The sequence below is a fragment of the Hermetia illucens genome, chromosome 4 (assembly GCF_905115235.1).
Source record: "Hermetia illucens chromosome 4, iHerIll2.2.curated.20191125, whole genome shotgun sequence".
Classification (NCBI taxonomy): Eukaryota; Metazoa; Arthropoda; class Insecta; order Diptera; family Stratiomyidae; genus Hermetia; species Hermetia illucens.
In genome coordinates this window covers 21,732,685-21,752,746 of record NC_051852.1, presented here as the reverse complement: position 1 = coordinate 21,752,746, position 20,062 = coordinate 21,732,685, and the positions used below count along the sequence as shown (strand labels likewise).

Below are 20,062 nucleotides of genomic sequence, written 5' to 3'. Positions count from 1 at the left end.
AGGTCTGGCCGGTGTTAGAATACCAGTTTGTATACCTCAGCTGGTATACCACCAGGTCCTGGCGTCTTCTTGCTTTTCATAGAGAAGACTGCCTGTTCCAACTTTATAGGCGCTCTCCGCGCCGACGTCATCATCCCATACGGGGTGCGCAGGGAATAGTGCCATTTCAATGTGATTCATCTGATCGGCTTTAAGCGGACAGGGTTTCCGCAGAACTCCAATTTTTCGGGTTGCGATTTCCACTGTCAAATCCATAGAAGGTTTACCGTGTCTTGATACCCTCCTGGGCATGGAGGCTCCGCAGGCCGTCGTTATCAGGTTCATAACTGAATTTACAACAGTGTCGGCTGCGGCGCGATTGCCCCCAGGAGTAGCCTCCAGCGCGAACCAACCTGTTCCAAGAGTTTCAACAAACCGGTGTTCACTTTCGCTACGTTCCATAAACACAAAGAGCGCCGAGAGTTTGTGTCCACTACTTCAAAGGCAATGTATTGGTGGTCGCTTGCCGAAAAGTCTCCCAGAACTCGCCACCCGTCCACCAGCGACACCAATGATTCCGACGCGAAGGTTACGTCTAGAATGCTTCCCTCGCAGACCGGACACCGGAACGTTGGGGAGGATCCGGTGTTTAGAACTACCAGTCCTTTTCTCGACACCATTTCCAGAATTTGTTTCCCTCTGGAGCCTGTGGTCACCCCCGACCCAGATCCGCCCATCTGTATCTAAAATAGCGTTCTCCAAGGCGTCAAACCTCCGTCGAAAGTCTGGCATCGTCTCATTCGGCGTAAGATAAATACTAAAAAACGTCATTCCTGAATACCGAATCCAGACAAAGCCGTACCAGGGTGCCATGAAACTGGGTCCTTGTTTCGGTATTGCTCACTGATCGCTACTAAATCAGCTTTAGTCTCCACAGCGAACTGCGCAAGCAGCTCGTGAGCGGTTGCACTCCGGTGCATATATCAAAGTAGTGTATAGGGCACTGGACGTTAGATGTTCAGTGTCAGTAGTATCCATAGCAAAAACAAAGAAGAGTAGTGAAAGGGCATTTCCTTGATGAACACAGATAGAGGCATAGACAGCATGGACGAGGTCCATTTTCTCAACTTTACCGTTGAAGAAGATGAGGAATTGGCTGTTTTTAGAAACAATTTGTCTTGAGTTTTCTTCAAAAATTATCGGTTAAGTAATCCTTCGGCCACCCTAATTATGTTATTATAATAAAGTAGAAGAGGGGCCACTGTGAACCCTAGTCCTTTCCATTTATGACTTATGGAGTTTCTTCAAGAATTGTAATAATTGTGGTGCTAGCAAGGGATGTCAATACCTACGACGGATGCAAGTCGCACCTTCATTAATCTGTCAGATAACCTATGTATCTTTTCATTCTCCTTGTAATTTCTGAGTACCCGGTTTGTCAATGGATCTTTTTCGCCTGGAAATGAAATTCTACGTCTCGTTAAAGAAATGGTTTATCACCATGGATGTGGTGGTGGATGCGGACTACACTATTTCATTATTTCAATTAGAGATGAATTTAATGTCTGGGTTGGAACTTCTCGGTCCTTTGAAGCCTATGTAGTTTCCGGATAGCTGTTACTTCCACTTCTTTTAAAATCCTACGAATCTGATCGGTAGCCCTTCCTAGGTATCGAACGGAGGGATGGCCAAGATTCCTACTATCGCAAAGATAGACAAAACTGTGAAAACTTAATCTGCAAAGTATAGTGGTGGACCGAGCTGAGTTGCTTAATATAGAAGAAGTTAGGGTGCATTTTTTGTTTAACTTGGTCCTATCGTCCTATTCAAAGAGGAAAGAATGCTTTGACTGATTGAGATACTTTACATAAGATACGAGATATCCACAAGCGTGAAGTACACACACGAAATGTAACCCTGAAATCTTTTCCGATAAACAATACCCTCATGTACACACCTAAAGGTCATTGTCTTGCAAAATTATACGATAGATAGCTAATGGTTGCTATTTTCCGACAAAAAACCATTTTCACATCACTTCCCATTACAATTGTTATTACTCATTAAAAACATTATCAAGATCACTTCAATTTGTCAGCCATGAATTATTCATGTTCTCTATGGAAAGTGTAATCGTCAAAGAATTTTTTAATGTTGTATAATTATCAATAAAATTTTCTGTAATATTTGCAATTCAACAATTTAGTGGCTTTGTGAGTACTTTTTGCATATTTTTGACACATTTTACTGAATGTTTTTTTTTATATCCTTTCCAGCCAAACGAGTCCGGTTTTGTTTTGCTCGGTGATCTTTCATTGGAAACATCAACAGATCCAGATGATGAATGGACAATGGGACCACCTTCACCTTGTGATGTTGAATTCGAAAATGCCAATATTATAATTGATGGAAAGTCTAGTATAAGGATTAGATCGAGAGACGTTAGTGTGAGTAGTTTTTATTGCTTATATTGTAAAAATAAGATACATTTATAGAAAAGTTCGTGAAAAGTGTTATAGATAACTATTGACAGATACTTAGCATTTTTATCAAAATATCTAAAGGCAATTTGATTCTAAAACACCAACCCCATGCATTTTATCTATATTTTTTCTTGACTGAGCGGAAATACAGGTGGATACGTATCTCAGAACAGCATCAGCCCTCATCTACATCCTCTTACACCTGCTTCGAACCTCAACAATGAATCATTTCTGATTCAGTGATATTTTGCACATGTTACCTTATTTTTGTTTTATCTTATTGTTCTGCAATTTTCATCATGGACATTATGGCATTTATCTTTTCAAAAAAACAAAATGTTATTTTTTGCAAACTCGTTTCTATATTACCCTCGCCTTTATCATGGGAATTCAATGGTGCAATGATGAATGTAACGTTGGGAAAAGAAAGATAACGAACACTGGGGGTAAATGTTTGGTGATTTTATCGAGGTTAAACAGGTGGTAGATATTAAGAGTAGTACTCGTGTTTCAACAAAGAGGTGTTACAGAATGTGATAATAGATAAAGTTTTATTCATAATTTAACTTATAACATATAAATATGTGCTTCGATATATGGTGAAATTTCTGATTATCGAAGACAATAAAGAGACTGACCCAGATAGTAATTTAAAGATTTGAACAATGTATGGATGACAGATATCGCTTCCAATCTACCTGAAAGCAATCTGAGGTAATCGCTAGTAAGATCCGTTTAAGTATGAAAGTTCAAACTATTTCGCAAATCAACAGGCAAGTGTCGGACACTGTCCCAGAACATGGTGGAGGTTTCATCGCTCTCCTCACAGGATCGACAGACAGTGTCCGTATATATCCCTAGCTTTCCCACTATGATCCGGAGACTCTTTCGGGTTAGGTTAAAACCAAAGTTTCGAGCGCTTGGGTTCGTATCCCCACTTGAGCACCCTGAACTGTTCCGCTCCTGGTAAGTTCGCCCAGTACAATTTCCTCAGCCGTTCCTTTTCCTTTTTTAGCGTAGTAGTCATGAACCCAATTTCGATTCCACAGAATGCCTCCCGGCTACGTCGTTTGCTGCTTAATTGCTAACCCAATGTGGAACCTCGAGTATCCAGACCTTATTGTACGAGCCGAGCGTGTTTAGTCTGTTAAGGCATCCCCGTACCATGGAATTCACCTGGGAGAACCTGAGTGCCTTAATAGCCACTTGACTGTCGGCAGCAAGTATCTGCCACCGATAGTTCCTTTAGAGGTTAAAGGAGGCACATCTATCTATAGCGTATGTTTCCACCTAGAATATGTTGGTAAGGTTACCCATTGGTCCAAAGAACGTTTTCCTTGGACCAATGACCCCGGCGCCTGATCCGTCAGTGTATGAAGTAGTCAGTTGCTGGTTTAAGCCGTATTTCAATGTCATACCCTCCAAGTTTGCCCTGTTGGTCCTTCTTGGCGATGGGCAGGAGACAATCCCACAAGAATCTCTATGGATGACGTTGGGCATGTTCTCATTGCCCCACTATTAAATATGCAAGCCAGTCTTTGAAATTTGTCTAACTCCCTTGCTGTCGTGTTGACTTCCGTTATGTCTACGCAAGTTACCGTCCCTTACACTACTATTGCAGTGTATGTCCAGTGCAGTATTTTCACCGTGCATTCCAATTTTTTCCCGACTATGGACCTGCAAATCATCAGAACCCTTATAGCTTTCTGACTTTTGTTTATAGAGTAGTGTTACTCCTTTCACCTTCACCTCATATAATCTAATGGTTCCGTAGTAAATGATACATATTGGCCTTAAATGGATTTATACGCAGCCACGCCTTCTTGCAACAGTTACTAGTGATTCGTAGTCTAGTTTGGATTTTGTCACACAAATATTTGTCCCAGCGTCATCAGCGTAACTCTGGGGTTGTATTCCAATGTTTGTTAGCTCTCCTTACCACTCTTAAAAGAAATTCTTAAATGATTTCTAGGCCTCTCTGGAGTAGTGCTGGGAAAATTCCTTCTATTCCAGGTGATTTCAGTGCATTAAATGTTCCCACTGCCCACCTTATGCTAGCTTCCGGGGGTACCTCTTTTGCTAGTTTCCAGTTCTCCTTTCTTCCCCTTTTGTTCGTTATTGGAGTGTCAGGCAGAATGCGGTCGCCTTCTACCGTGGGGTAGGACGCCGGGAAATGAGTTCTGGGAAGCAGATATATCCTCTCCTCCTCATCCTCAGCAAATGTCCTATCTTCCTTCTTTAGACAGACAGCTGTAGCTTTGTATACCCCCTTTACAGAATTCCTTGAAGCTGTTCCGTTTTGTTTTTCTGATGGTGTTGCTATACGCAGTCGGCCAGCCTCCGATTCGTTTTGCCCGGTTGAAGAGTTTTCGCACCTGTATTCCCATTCTGGCTAGGTTTCTGTTCCACCAGTGCACATCCCTTGATGACTTAACTGGCTTAGTCGGACAACTGGCGTCATATGCGTCAATGAAAACTTTGTTGAGGTCTTCAACCGCTATTTCTAGTTGCCAGTGAGTTTCTAGTGAGCGATGTTCTTACTCAGGTGCGTGCATTGGAGTCCCAATACGTTCTCCTGGAAATCATTATTATTCCTTTTATTTGGAAGTTACCCTCAATGATAAATGGCTAATCAGATACCCTCCAATTTTTGACAACCGGTTCATCAGATTATTCCCTAGAGTTAAGTCTAACACTTTTTGTCTAGTACTTCTTGTATTGGAGTGTTTCCTATGTTATATATCTCTAACTTACCATATTTCTGAGAATAAATTCAAAACGGTACTCATCTCTTCATTTAGTGTCGCTGCTTCCGCAGACTTCGTGATGGGGGTTAGTATCGCAGCCGAGGAGAAGTGGTAGGGCCCTCCTCTCACAGTACTTCACCAGTCTAGCGAGTAGCTCTCCTGGGATCCAAACTTCGTCTCCTGGAAAGTAGTCTGATCCCACGAATGACTCTCACTCCTCCGGCTTCCAGTAAGACTTAGGTAGCCACAACGTCTCCAATCAGAAACTCTGAAACACATATATATTTTAAATTATATTTAAGAATGATGCAAGCTCTTGGTTTTTCATAAAAGGAGTCCCAAATTACCTGAATGAATCTGCACGCGCCAACAAGGTATTAATCCGTGTAAACGCTGCCTAGAGGTGACAGCAGTCCATTTAAAAATCAACCCCGCGAAGGGTCCCAATTTTTTTTACAATCAGTTAACTAGTCCTTTAATCACTTTCGGATTCATCTCTTGGTCTGATGTTTACAAACGACATTTGGAGAGGCCCCTCAAAAGTACTGACTATGCTACTATACTGGAATGTGTAAACATGACGATATTATGAAGTCATCTAGAACCAGACCATTTACCAGACCATTCCCTTCGCAAGAACGTATTCCCCCAACTCTTCATTTCCTATAACAGTGATAACCGTGTTTGACAGAGAAGGTAGATTAGTCCTCATAGATAGTGATCTATCCCTAAGCCTATCACTCAACTCCCTACGTCCTGTGAGTTGGGGCTTAAGAAAACACTCAAAGTCTGCTCTGCTTGTTGTAAGAGGCGACTAACAGTGGTACAAATTTCTAGGCTGGCGACCTACAAATTTTGAAACTCTATTACTACCAAAACATCAACAATGCCTTGGATAGCCGTCAGGTTAGCTACGACTTTTCGCTATCGAAAACGAACTATGATTGGTTTCCGCAATGTGCGTACGATTTCCCGTATAGTGAAGAAGGATGCTTACTAGGAGCAATAACACGCTGTTCAGGGTAGGTTTCCTAGAAGTGACCTAGTGACCGTGATGGGTAATCTGAATGTCAACGTGGACTCTGACAACACCTTGCTCGGACATGTGATGGAGAAACACGGTCGGTCGATCGTAACGATAATGGTGGAAGGTTTGTGGATTTCTGCAGTTTCCACCATGTTGGCACATTGTTCGAACACAAAGCTTGCCACAAGGTCAGTAGGGTTTCAGCGACACCGTACGAGCAATCACATTGACCACTTTGCGAGCATCACTAGATTTAGGAGTTGTCTCCTGGATGTGCGCATCAAGGGAAGTACTGAGATTGGCCTCGAAAGGGGTAATCATCTGATGGTCGCTTACGTTCGCTTGGGTGTTTCTACCACCTTCCCCTCCTCACCCAAGTTCAATATCGACCACTTCTATGGTCCAGCTGTCGTTTGGCAGTGATAGAACTATCTTGCTGATCGGACGGCAGATACACTGAGCAACCGGCCTGACAATATTGGTGAGTATTGGGTCGCCATCAAAAATGCTTCATCTTCAGGTGGCCAGAGCGCATTCGGTAGGGTCGTCATAAGATCTGGCTGACTGCCTCCTCCCCCATCCTTAACCATATTCCTTGCCTCCTCTGCCACTGTTGCAGGTTTTTTTGCATTTAATTTTTTTCCAAGTTGTGTACATCACTAATATTAATATAATAAGAAATAAAATTGGTTAAGGAAGGAAGAACACCATCTGACTGGCAAGAAAGTACCACTGTTCCAACATGGAAAAAGAAAGGTAGTCCAGCAGAATGTTCAAATTACCGTCCGATCCGGTTACTTTCCCATACCATCAAGATTTTTGAACGCATTTTTGGCAACAGTATTCGCGAAATCGTTGAAATAACCGTGAATCAAACCGGATTTGTCAAAAACTGCGGAACTAATGGCGCAATAAACGCTGCGCGGTTACTCATGGAGAAACACCGTGAAAAGCATCGTCCTCTTTACATTGAATTTCTGGATCTAGAGAAAGCGTTTGACCGTGTGCCACACGAGCTCATCTGGTATTCTTTACGGCAATACTTAGTGCCAGAAGAACTCGTGTGCTGGGTTCAATTACTCTGCCACGATCCGAAAGTAAAGTTCGAATTATGGCGGGTGTATCAAAACCGCTTCGTGCCTCTGTTGGTGTTCATCAAGGAACAAAGAGGAGTGGTAAGAGAGCGCCTCTTACCACTCCTCTTTGTTCTTGTTATGGACACTGTTCCACGGGACATTCAACGTCCAGCGCCCTATTCACTGTTTTATACAGCTAATGTTTTCCTAGCATCTTATAGTGAAAATGATCTCGAGCAACTTGTCCAAAAATTGAATGATCGCCTCATGCAACACGGTCTCAAATTGAATCTAAACAAAACTGAATTTTTGACGACCGATCCCCACGAAACACACACAATCATCGTCAGCGGCAGTGATCTGCCCTGAACTGAGCGATTTAAATACCTCGGATCAACGCTATCAGCCAGTGGAGAACTGCGTTATGAAGTTGCTTCACGCATTAATGCAACCTGGATGAAGTGGCGTTCCGTAACTGGTGTTCTCTATGATCAACGTATCAACAAACGTCTCAAACCTAAAATGTACCGCAATGTCATCCATCCTGTCGTTCTCTATGGTTCTGAGTTTTGGCCGACTACAAAAGACAATAAACGGCGTCTTGCGGTAATGGAGACGAAGATGTTGCGTTGGACTAGTGGCGTGACACGTTTTGATCACATCCGAAATGAGGATATCTGCGACTGTTGTGGGGTTGCATCGATCGTAGAAAAATTACGAGAGGGGCGTGTTCCATGGTATGGTCATGTAATTCGCGTTAATGAGAATTCACTTGCCAAGATTGATCTGAACATCGAAGTCGATGGTAAAGGACCAAAAGGCAGGCCTAAACAACGGTGGTTTGATGCGCTGGATGGGGATTTTAAAGCCTCCAGATTGCACCCAGATTAGGCATTTGATAGAGCCAAATGGCGAAATCGATCACGACGAGCCGACAACGCTTGTGAACGGGACAAAAGCTGAAGAAAAAGAAGATAACGCTTTCGTAAGATGGACACATATGTTAAATTAGAAAACTCACTCCACGTGCCATGCAATTTTTTGCGGATTGGTCTAAACATCGAAGTCGATGGTAAACGACCAAAATGTCGGCTGAAACAACGGTGGCTTGATACGCTAGATGGGGGTTTCAAAACCTTGCTATTGCATCCAGATCAGGTTTTTGATAAAACAAAAAAGCGAAATCTATCATGACGAACCGACCTCGCTGGTGAACGGGACAAAGGCTAAATAAAAAGAAGAAAGATCTGAGAGTCCGCGGCCTCCTCTATGAGAGACTAGCGGGCTAGAGGATGAGAATCACATCGGGAATAGCACAGAGATCCATCCTAGGGATGGAACTGTGGAACGTTTCTTACCGTAGTCTGCTAAGACGCGACATACCAGAAGAGTGAGCCTGGTCGGTTATTCAGATGCCGCTACGGCACTTGTTGTTGGATGCATGGTTGAATAGGCGCAAAGCAGACTGCATATTCAAGCGGCGAGTAAGTGGATGAATCACTGCGCAGAGGTTTGGGCCGTTACCTCTGCGTTGTAGAGCAGAACGAACTGCATTGCTCCCATAAGAAGACGTTCTTTGCAAAGAGGTGTATCATAGGGGCCTTCACCAAGTGCAGAAATGGGGAGGTATGCAAGTAGCGGCTGCTTACCGCATTGTCTCAGAACCGGTCGTGATAGTGATCGCGGGAGTGACCCAAGCTGCCCTACTTGCTAAGGAACTTAAAACCATCTACAGCCGCAAGGACGAAAATTTAAGGGAAGTGTAAAGAGTATCAACCCCACACTACCCGTGTGACAATCCTCTTGACCAAATTAGCCAAGAGGCAGATGGAATGCGCCACTCTTCGGCAGTTCTTTTTCGTGGCTGAATCGAAAACATGGTGAGATTGACTATTTCCTTACCCAATTTCTAAGTGGGCATGAAAGTTTTCAGTCTTACCTGGATAAAATTAGGAAGACATCATCTCCTGATTGTGTTTTGCAATGGAGCGGCGGACAACACCAGACACACCTGTTTCACTTCACTTCAAAGTAGGATAGGTTTCGTTAGTAACTTTATGCTGACACAGGGGAGCTTTCTCCAGACAACGTTGCTGAGGGGCGCTGGCAAATGGACTCGTTTTGTACATTAGGCTCGGTTTCTTCTTGTTGCGAAGAGGATTGTGCTTGACCGGTGGAGACACCGGATAGCAAGGGGTTCCTTGAACTGACAACTCCCTTTCTCCTCTCCCCACATGTTGATGAAAAGGACTCTCTGATTTGAAGGTTCCATAAACCGGGAGAGCGGTAGGGCTAGCTCGAAGTAATGTATCAAATGGTTCCAGGCTAGTTTTCTGATGACGTGGAGGTGTTTAGTTGGAAAATATCCATGACTTTCATCCAAATGAGCGATAATCCCAGGTTAAAGTTTAGCTACAGTAGTTGTCATCATATATTATTCCTGCTGGAATCAAACAAGGCTCGTTTCATTCTGCTATCCTTTTCCCGCTATCTTTAGCGAGTATCCCTAATTCCGAATTGGTGGACGTCGCTTTACCGCGATTAGAAAAGGGAGAGGTTTCGCTTCCTCCTACATACCCTCCCCATCCTCTTTTCCTCACAGAGTAGGGTTGAAAATTCTAACTTTTTCACGACAATATCATGATATGATTAAATATTGAAGCAGTGAAAAGTTGGTGGAATTTCAATCAAAGATTCAAGGTTGGTATTTTCTCATGACCAAATTTAGCTTCTCTAATAACCGTAACATCGGTAACCGGTTAGTTATTGATACCGGTTTCGCCGCATAAGCCTTTTGTGGATACACGAATTAGAGTGGAATTCCTCATTCAATTTCTTTAAGTGAAATTATGTGGTGTGGTGCATGGTAAGACCACCCCAGGCATAAACAACCCATCACAAGATTAGAGGGTCGATTGTATCTGACAAATGGTACCTTCCCATCTGAATATCTTTTTATGCAAACAATTCCCGGTAAATACTTGACCACCATGGACTGTCTTCACCATTCAACTTCATTTAAAAACAACTTTGAAATTTTGCCATTTCATTTATGCATATTAATTACTAATTACAATTTGCCAGGTAATTTCCTGTGGATTCTTGTGTTTATTAAGCAATCATCAAATGTGCTAAAGTTGTTATTTCCATGGAACATGCAACATGCATATTTACATAGAAGAACAGGTGCGCCCTTCTGCTCCCCCTTCAGGGATATCAGTCGTGCATGAAGCAAGAACGATCGAATATCAGTTATTTTCTTTCGTGCAAGTCAGCGGCGGCCATTCTCTTTCCTCGAGACCACAAAAATGTCTTCTTCGCATATGCCTGCACCTATACACATTGGATAAGATACTTTCTTGCTGCGGCATGTGTTACAGTAACAGTTTTACCCAAATAACAACAACATTCACTTGGAAAAATTTTCAAAAAAAAGATTGCCCTCATCACGGCCACCTTGAAGATTTGCCAACCAATTATCCGTTGCATTTTCAGTTTCGTCTGCATTTGCCGCTAATTTATTCAGTGGATGTTAATGTTTCCTGCTTATCATTAATGCAACAATGAACACGTAATGCACGAAAATCGCGTCAGATTTGTTTGCAATTTCGTTTATTCGATGCATATCGAAGCAACCTTGTCTTGTTGTTTGCGGGAATGGCTGATAATGGGTTTTTTGAAGTTCAATGAGAAGCACCTACTGTTATTCGGATGCTGGTTACACTTGATGGTGGATTAATGAATGAGAAAGGTGGAAATATTTCAATAATTTCGAGGCTGGAATTCATGTTTTTTGCGGCATCATCCCGGGAGCTGAAAGCACCATTTTTTGCAGATGAGTAATGTTTTGAAAAAATGAGGGTGGTGTTTCGTGACCATCAGAAGAAAAGTGATGAGTGCTTGGTTGCTTCATTCTCTCAAAGTTTCGTAACATGCGCTTGTTGCAAATATGATTGGGCCATTACATGTCATTGTTGCTACACTAGGTTAAGGTGAGACCATTATGCTTTCAAATTTAGTCGAGATAAGTTTTTAGCTTAACAGAGATTCAGATGTCAGAATGCCCATAATACACCTGCAAGTCCTGCTTTTCGACAGGATAAACTTTGCAGTATGTTTGTTTGGTTCTGACAGGAAAAATTTGGTCTGCCTAGCAGCATTAAGGCTTCGCCCCCTGTCATTATGAAAAGCCTGTTCCCAGTTTTTGATAGCAGCATCAGCCAATGCTACTGACACTTCAATTGCTGGTTCTGGTACGGGCATGGGGGAAGTTTAAGCCTCTTTTACTAAGGCATCCACGATTTCATTTCCCTCTACACCACAATGATCAGGTACCCAGAGTAACTCCACTGTGTTCAATCTAGAAACAGATCTCAATCGATTTCAACATTCCTGAACGATTTTTGAAGTGATCAAGGTACTACTCAATGCCCTCAATGCAGCTTGACTACCGGTACAGATTGCGATGCGCCTGCCCTTCAACCGCTCGTCAATCATCCAGTTTGCCCTTAGGATCGCATACACTTCAGCCTGAAAAACCGTTACGTATTGTCCCAAAGGAAAAGCCCACTTCTCGTTTTTATTCGAAAGATAGACTCCTGCTCCAGAACCATTTTCTGTTTTTGAGCCATCGGTGAAAAAGACAGTATATCCTGATACGCTTTTTTCTGGTTCGTCCCAAGTTTCTTTTCGTTTCAAGATAACATCATATCTTCTACTAAACAGATGCATGGGGATCCGAGAGTCGGAGAGCATTGCGAAAACTGGATTCAGTTCTCCCAATGACTCTTCCAATGCTCTGTGCCCCCCACGTCCATTGTTTCCTCATAGTTCTAATCGAATTTGTCTATGAGCCGCTCTCATCATTCTTGTTTAGAATAACTCCCAGATATTTCACATCCTCAGAGAGTTGAAGAGTTGTACCCCTCATCTCTGGAAGGTAAAGACCATTCAGTTTCCTCCTTTTTATAAATAATACCATTGTGGTTTTATTTGGATTTACTGAAAGTCTACGCCTGAGACACCAACTGTCAATCAAATCAAAGGCGCATTGTGTATTTCCACACACCATTCCGAGATTTTGACCAACAGCCAGCACAGCCACGTCATCCGCATAAGGTTGAACGTGTATTGGCAGACTTTGCTGTTCACATAGTAGTGTGTTGATCAGCGTATTCCACAAAAGTGGCGATAGCACACCTCCTTGAGTGCAGCCTTTCGTCGCTTCCGTTGTTAGGTAACGATCAACTTCCACTTCAGCACAACACCAGCAGCAATCTCTCTTTTAGCATCCACATTATTAGAGTTTCGTTAACAAGGAAGGGTGAACAGTCAAAAGTCCCTTCACTGTCCAAGAACACCCCCATCGCGTACTTGCCTTTCAGAATTGTCCTCTATTTTTGAAACCAAAGAATGAGCATGTTGGTTTTCATTTAGTGGATGCGGCCGTTGTGCCTTCTCGCGAATATGACGCTCAACCAGCCTCTCCAGACATTTCAGCGAAAATGATGTTAAGCTGAAGTTCTTTGGATTTGAAAAGTCATCTTTCCCAGGCTTTGGTATGAAAACCACTTTCACCTTCTGCCAAGAGGAAGGCACGTAGCCCAGAGCAAGACATCCTCGAAAAATATTTCTTAGAAGTTACTCTAAGTGCTCTATACCCTCCTTTAACATCGCTGGGTAGATGCCATCCATGCCAAGTGCTTTGAAGTGCTCCAAGGATAATATAACAGCTCTCGCTTTTTCATTAGTAGCAACCGCTCTCGTAGTGTCCCAATTCCACTAGCAAAATCTTCGTATTGAAGGGTTTGCAGAAACCGCTAATTCTCTTCTTCCCACTTCTGAGATCTGTTTTCCCGGCTGATGTACTTCCAAGAGAGTCGGTATAGACTCAATTCTGGAGTTCGTGAAAGCAACATCCGGTTTTCTAAGAGAGTCCAATTTGGCCGACTCATCTTTCTTAAGGACTCTGCACACCCTAGAAGTCTCCCTTTGACCTTCCAGTTCCTCACAGTAGGCTCTAAAGCAGTCTCGTTTCGAACGTTTTACGAGCCTCTTATATTCATGCTGTGAGCTCCGGAAATTTAGAAAGTCTTTATCTTTATTGCTTTTGCAAGCACGATCTAGAAGTCGTCTGGTTGATTTCCTGAGTCTTTGCAGTTCTCGGTTCCATCATGGAAGCGTTTTACTATGTTGGCTTCGGGAAATAGGACAAGCCTCTTCAAAACACTCTAAAAGTGTGCGATTCAGAGATTCCAATTGATCTTCTAGGACAAGGAGTCCTTAGTCGCCTAGGGAGCTCAACTTGGTCGCCAAGTTCATTGAACTTTTTCCAATCCGCTTTCCTAGCATATTCGGCCCTTGTCAGATTAAATTCTAAGGATAGTGTACTCCGATGATACGATGCAAATTGGGTTTGACGAAGGCTTGGAACTTTTGAGTAACAGTGGGGTCACTTTCCATGCGCAAATAACACTAGCTCACACTTGATATTGGTGAAATAACTGCATATTCAGAATTTAGTCAAGGCTGCGAAAGCAGATCTAGCGCTATTAATGCGTCGGACAACACCCCGTTTGGCGCCATTGTTGTCAGAAACGCCAACTTCTAGATATACACATTGATGGGGACCATCGGCTAAAAGCTCTTAATATCTAAGTGCTGGACTTACTAAGGTAAGGCCAGGTAATAAATTCCCTATCAAGAGCCGGCAGTAAACTACTAATGAGCATTCAATCTTTGCAGATTGACCCCACAAAAGCAATCATTTGCAGCCTTTGTTCCCAGTTGTCCTAGAAATTGGACAGGGCTGAAAGAAAGTTTTTAAGCTGGCGACTGAGTTCCGGTAGGCTGTACTTAAAGAGTTTCTGCATCTTGTTGTTAATGACCTCACGTACATTTGAGGGTGGTATGTGAGCAGGAGTCTGCTGCTTTTTCCTTGACGGGATGCCATGGGTAGCCTGGGCATAAGAAACGCCAGAAGGTGGAACATTTCCTGTAATTTGCCGAATGTTCAGACGAACCACAGTTTTTCCTCCTGTGTTTTACGGCATTTGCCTGGTGCATGTGAAGTGACGCACTTCACGCACCTATAGGGCATGCTACAATTCACCGCAGCGTGGCCGATTCGTTAGCAGTTCTTACACTGCGTCATTTTGTTACGAACAGGCTCGAATTTAATGGGCCTGTTCAGAAGAGCTTTGACTCGGGCGAGCTTTGCCGTGTTGAAGCCTGGCTGGAAAGTGATTAACCAGAGGTCGAGCGATTGATTTTCGAAGGCAGTCATCACGTCGGTTCTTAGGTGGAACCTATGCGAGCCACGGATAACCAATTTAACCGATTTCAAGCTCTTGGGAGTGTAGGAGAAGACGCTCTTCTCCTTTCTAGCCCTGGTCTCATTGAAGTGACTGATTGAGTTCACGAGCACTTTGGTCTTGACATTTTTCTTAAGAGTATATTTATCCGGGAGCGACTCGAGGTGCTTCGAGATAATGGCGGGAAGCTCCGCTTCACTTTCACACAGAACGATGGGAGGTATTCTTACCTTCCTGTTGATACACGAGGATGCTGGGTTAGGCGTGACGGTATTGTTGTCGACGGCACTAGCACCAGCGGACTTAGAGTAGATGGAGCAGTCCGTGCACTCTCCATTTGTCCGATATGCTTGCGCAGCTGCAGGATCGTGAGGTTCTGGCGTTGGATGTGGGTCAGCATGAAATGTATTCTTGCTTCCGCATCGTTTCGGTTTATAGCGTTCATTGCCGGCTCTTCGTCTTTTTCCACGGAGCCGATGTCCTCCGTAGTATCATCTTCAGGTGGCGCGATAACGCGCTTCTTCCGCTCAACTGTCACCCAGTTAGACATCCTGGGATTGCAATTTCAGCTGAGGAGAAATAAAATAGAAAAAATAAGAAATTACCCGTCCGACTAACGTCAGTCGGTAGGATTGAGTTCAATCCCAGGTGGGTATGTAAAAACACTCTGATCGTCGCGGTTTACTGCCGACCGAAATCGGCTCTAAGAACTCTGGAATCAGTCGAGGTCTTCACACTTGTCGGCTTCGAAGAGCCACGTTTCCAAGTGACCGCTGTCCTGATTGAACTACGGAAAATAAGCACCCTCATAGATACATGCCCTTTTATAGAACCATTGTACCATTAAGGTATTGGCTTACTTACCTGCACACCCTGCCTAAGATGGAGCGATGGCGTAGTTCAGGACGCCAGAATATCGAATTCATGGACCTCGGGATGTCTGAAGTTCCTTATTAAGGCAGGCCTAGACCGGATACCAGTTGTTGCGCCGTTGATGATGATGATAAGATGAATTGACCAATTCCAGTTTTTACTCGTACCCTACTTTCCGTCCACCCAGTATAATTGATTCAGGCTAACGTATGTATGATTTATGTCAAAGTGTTTCAGATACAGGCATCAAGGTGGTAGCAGAAACTAAAACTCTGATTGAGTCAAGTCTCATTACAGTGACAAATGCTTCATTATGCTTGCGGTCATTCTAAGGCTTTCGGCTAGGAACCTGGCCTTATTTCTCTGAATATATGTATTTTGTATTTTCCCTTCATTTTGAAAGTCTAATTTCAGTCTAAGATTTACTTGTTGATTAAGGATTTCAAGGATTTCAAGTTTGTTGGTTGTCGTCCGTTGCGGCTTCTCATCTTCCTGCGTCAGCTGTTGTAATCGACAAACCCCATGTCCTTTTAAGGCTATTGGGAAGCGTACTTCTGTCAATTGTTGGGCTTCTTAGCTTCTGAGTTATGAACCACATAGTCCGTTGTTTCAGCTCTAATTTTAAGAATGAGTTGTATACTGCTTCAACGATAGTCCTTTTTTCCCGTTCGCTCGTCCCATATTGATGGGGTGCACCATATATGGGACTGTTGTCTAGTTGATTACCTCATAGTGGCTGGTTCGCTCTTTGATTTGTTGTAACATTTTTACGCTGTGTAGAGATATAGAGACAAATACCGTTGCCCCAATGTTAGTTATACTAAGCCTATTAGTATCTATAACTTGGATTGAGTTTCCTGTTCCAGTTTCTCCAAAGATCTGATTTTTAGATAGTCAGATGGAGGAGGAAGAGAAGCGCTCGCTTGGCGTTCTTGATCTTGTATCCCCGGTTCGAATTCCAGCTCCGATCATGGATACTTGTAATTGTCTAAAGAGAATAGTAGTAGTAGTAGGGCCTAACAAAGGTATGGGTACCGAAACTATTCGCTAACTCAATTCCGAATTCGCTAATGTACATACATTAAAGTGCAAGGATATGCAATTGAACCTCTTTCTAGTTTCTCTATTCATTTCAAATAACTAAGAAACTCTCATTATTTACCATAGATTCCCTGGAAACAAAAGCTTTGTACTTGACGCACTTTCCTCTGGTTGATATGTATCCTCCCAAACTAATGTTTAAAACTGTAAGAAAGTAATTGATAAAATGAGAAATTGACTGAGGCATGCCGACCCCTGCAGGCATCAATCATGGAAGTCTGCCATGCGTACAGTGTTCTATTTAATTCTCCGTCTGTCTGTAATAAGTGAATAGAAATTATTCTATGACGAGCATGCACGCACTATCATCAAGCAAATATGATGGAAGGTTGTTTCAACAAATTGTCTGTTATTTTTTAAATGCATAGTTCAGAATAATTGGAACATTCCCATCTTGATTTTTTTGCATGAGCGGTTGTTTTAGAGTACAATTGATTTTTATTATTCTGTATTATTATTTTGAAAAACTTGTCCAATTTTGATTAAGTTCTTTGAGAAGAACAGATTTTTTGCATCGTCAGACAGTGTGACATCAGTGGTAGAATTCCGTTTCAATTAAAGTTGTTGGAGTTGTTGATGCACTTTTATATTTTCACCCGCATTTTAATTGTTGCTTATAATGAGTTGCCTCTGTCCTGGACGAAACCATCATTTAACTTTTTTGACTAGGGAGTTTAACCCAAAAAGAGGAGTCCGTGGATCACAAGAGAGGAAGTAAGTTGCTTTCCAAATGATCCGGGCTGTCATCAAGTGATTGCGGACTCAGGACTCCCAGCATCCTCAATAAAAAATTGTTGGTTTTGTTCAAGAATTGGTTGAGCAATTAAATATTAACTATAATCTTCTCAGGGTACATTTCAATAAGTTCATTCCGTTTGGAAGGTGCAAGCTAATCGATGCAATGCCAAAATAAAGTTTTTCAGATTTGCATTCCCGCAGTTCTTCATCCATAATTGGAGTTATCGTCTAGTCGTGTTTGGACCACCTTTGCCTTTTGTTCTTTTTGTCGGGAGGAAACAGAATGGCAAACATTTTTTTTAAGTATGCAGGCAGGTAAGCTGCGGTTATGTTTGCCCTCGCAATCTTTATTACTACCCTAAAAACCACACTTCAAGATATCACATCGGCATCCTTGCTCAAATACCTTAAACAATTTTTGCAAATGCTTGTATGTTTCCTGTCAATTATTGCTACTGGATTTCCCTCTGAAAGTCTTATGAAATTAGAAAACATATGGCTCGTTGCATTGTAGTTGTATCGCTCCACCCAGTAGTGGGTTGCTTACTGCAGAGGAGCCACCTGCATGCTTCTGTAACCCATTGGGCTCTTTGAGCGACTTTTTCTATGGTAGTACAGTTCAGGTCTCGGACGTCGTATATTACGTATTCCCCACCCAAGCAGAATATCTGACATTGATTGATTCTGCATATAGATTGTCTTTTGGCCACCGTGAGTATATTGCTGGCTCCCATGCCTAACTACTCTCCAGGGTAACGTGCCTCAGTAAAGAGCTCATGTGTTGACATTCTTCGCTAAGATTGTCGGGCCGCGTCTTCTGGTATCTACCGACAAAGCGCGTAGCATTTGATTGCAGGTGATTACTTTACTTTCGTCCCTATTAATCACACTTTCCAGACAATCTCATCTGCGATTTGCATTACAAGATCGGGCTCCTGTCGCTGCCTGCAATGCACCGATGATTCATGCCCTGCTTATCTCTGCACAGCATCTAATTTGAATCGACTCCATTACATTTTACTCATATGACCCTGCGCTCAGCATTTTCGGCCTTGCTTGGATCTGTCATTCACATTGATACGTGCTTCCGCTATATGCTTGATACCAAAGCATTTGCAGAATCGATTCAGTACTACTTGCTCTCTAAGCTGATGCTTATACAGCTTAATTTATTCTCAATGCTGTCAACAGCTTGAGTTCTGCCTCCACTAGTAGACTAATGATTACGATCTCTGTCACGCCATTTACGGTTGCTTCGTCAAGTCCGATAATATCGAACACTACTCCAAGGTCCCGTGAATTGCCTGTGCATGGTAATCTTATCTATGTATATCTTTGCCCTCTTTAGTGATTTCTTGCTTAATAGCCCTTATGTTTACCTCCTGTCTCCTTTCTAAGAAGTTTTCAATCTGATTCAAAGATTTGTTCACGATTACATCCTGGGATTTCTTGAGCTCCAAATTAAGGTCTCCTTTCTGGGACCACCTGGAGCATTTTCAAATAATGAGCCAGACCTCGGATTTGCATTAACCATTCATTGTCGATGTATGGTGCAGCTATGTGCATTTCGCGAGCAATTACAACCTATCTCCTTGCCTATTCTACTTTCTTGGGGCTTTAGGTCTTTTGTCTTTTATGGGGTCTAGGTGTCCTGTCGATTAATTCAACCTTTCGATCAACGCCTTCCTTTGGTTTCTTTTTAGTCAAATGTACATTCTTTTTTACTAGTCCTTCTTCGTTTTTTCTGTAATCGAATACTCTTCTCAAAATCTTTAAAAATTAGTTTCGACCACTTCTATAGCACAATGGAGCCAAAGTCATTAGATTCAAAGAAGGGTAAATTTGAACTTAGAGTATGTAGTTGAAAAAATTATTTTATTATAAACACTAGCACCCCCGGGATACCACCGGATTCTGTTTTTCATAGAGAGGACTGCCTCTTTCAAATCTTATGTAGAGAAAAGTGGTTAGTCCTCGGCGCCTTCCGCGCTACTGTCATCATCCCGTACGGAATGCGTAAGGGATAGTGCCCGTACAAAGCGATCCATAAGTTCGGCCTTAAGTGAACAGGGTTTCCGCATAGCCCCGCTTCTTTCGGTTACCAGTTTGTAGCGGAATCCACACGGGTCCCTCATCACCAACCAGGTCCTGCCAGTAGCCAGCTTTTCTCTTGTTTATTGCACTGCGGATTTTCCTTTTGGCTGATCTGTACCCTGTTATTGTGGTACATGCCTCCTTCCGCTCGTTTAAACGTTGTGTCGTGCGGCGCAGTTTGTGATACTCCTTCGGGAACTCTGTAACTTCCTTCGTCTACCACTATGTAGAGGGCTTGCCGCGTTTCGATACCCTCCTGGGCATGGAAGCTCCGAAAGTTGTCATAACTGACAAGTTCATAAGTGAGTTTACGACAGTGTCAGCTGGGGCGCCACCACCCCCAGGAGTGTCCTTCAACGCGGCATAATTTGCTCCAAGAGCTTCCACAAATCTCTCGGTATTCACTTTCCCGACGTTCCACACACAGACACAGTGCTTATCTGAGGTACCCCGAAAAATTAGGTCAACCACTTCGAATATGGTGTATTGGTGGTCACGTGCCGACACCAATGATTCCGGCGCGAAGATTACGTCGGCAATACTTCCCCCGCAATCAGTGAAAGTGGATCCGGTGCTCTCGCCACTATTTCAAGCAATCGTTCCCCTCTGGAGTGTCCCATTCAAGTGCCCT

The 20,062-nt window shown here is 42.9% G+C and overlaps 1 protein-coding gene across 3 annotated transcripts in view; it reads left to right on the top strand.

The window, feature by feature from the left end:
• The window catches only part of LOC119656002 (serine-rich adhesin for platelets), a 201,701-nt gene that overhangs the window by 143,043 nt on the left and 38,596 nt on the right, over positions 1-20,062 (top strand). For all 3 annotated transcript variants that reach the window (XM_038062242.1, XM_038062240.1, XM_038062243.1), the window contains exon 3: positions 2,256-2,426. In XM_038062242.1, the coding sequence (XP_037918170.1) occupies positions 2,256-2,426 (171 nt within the window). The remainder of the gene's footprint in view (positions 1-2,255; positions 2,427-20,062) is intronic.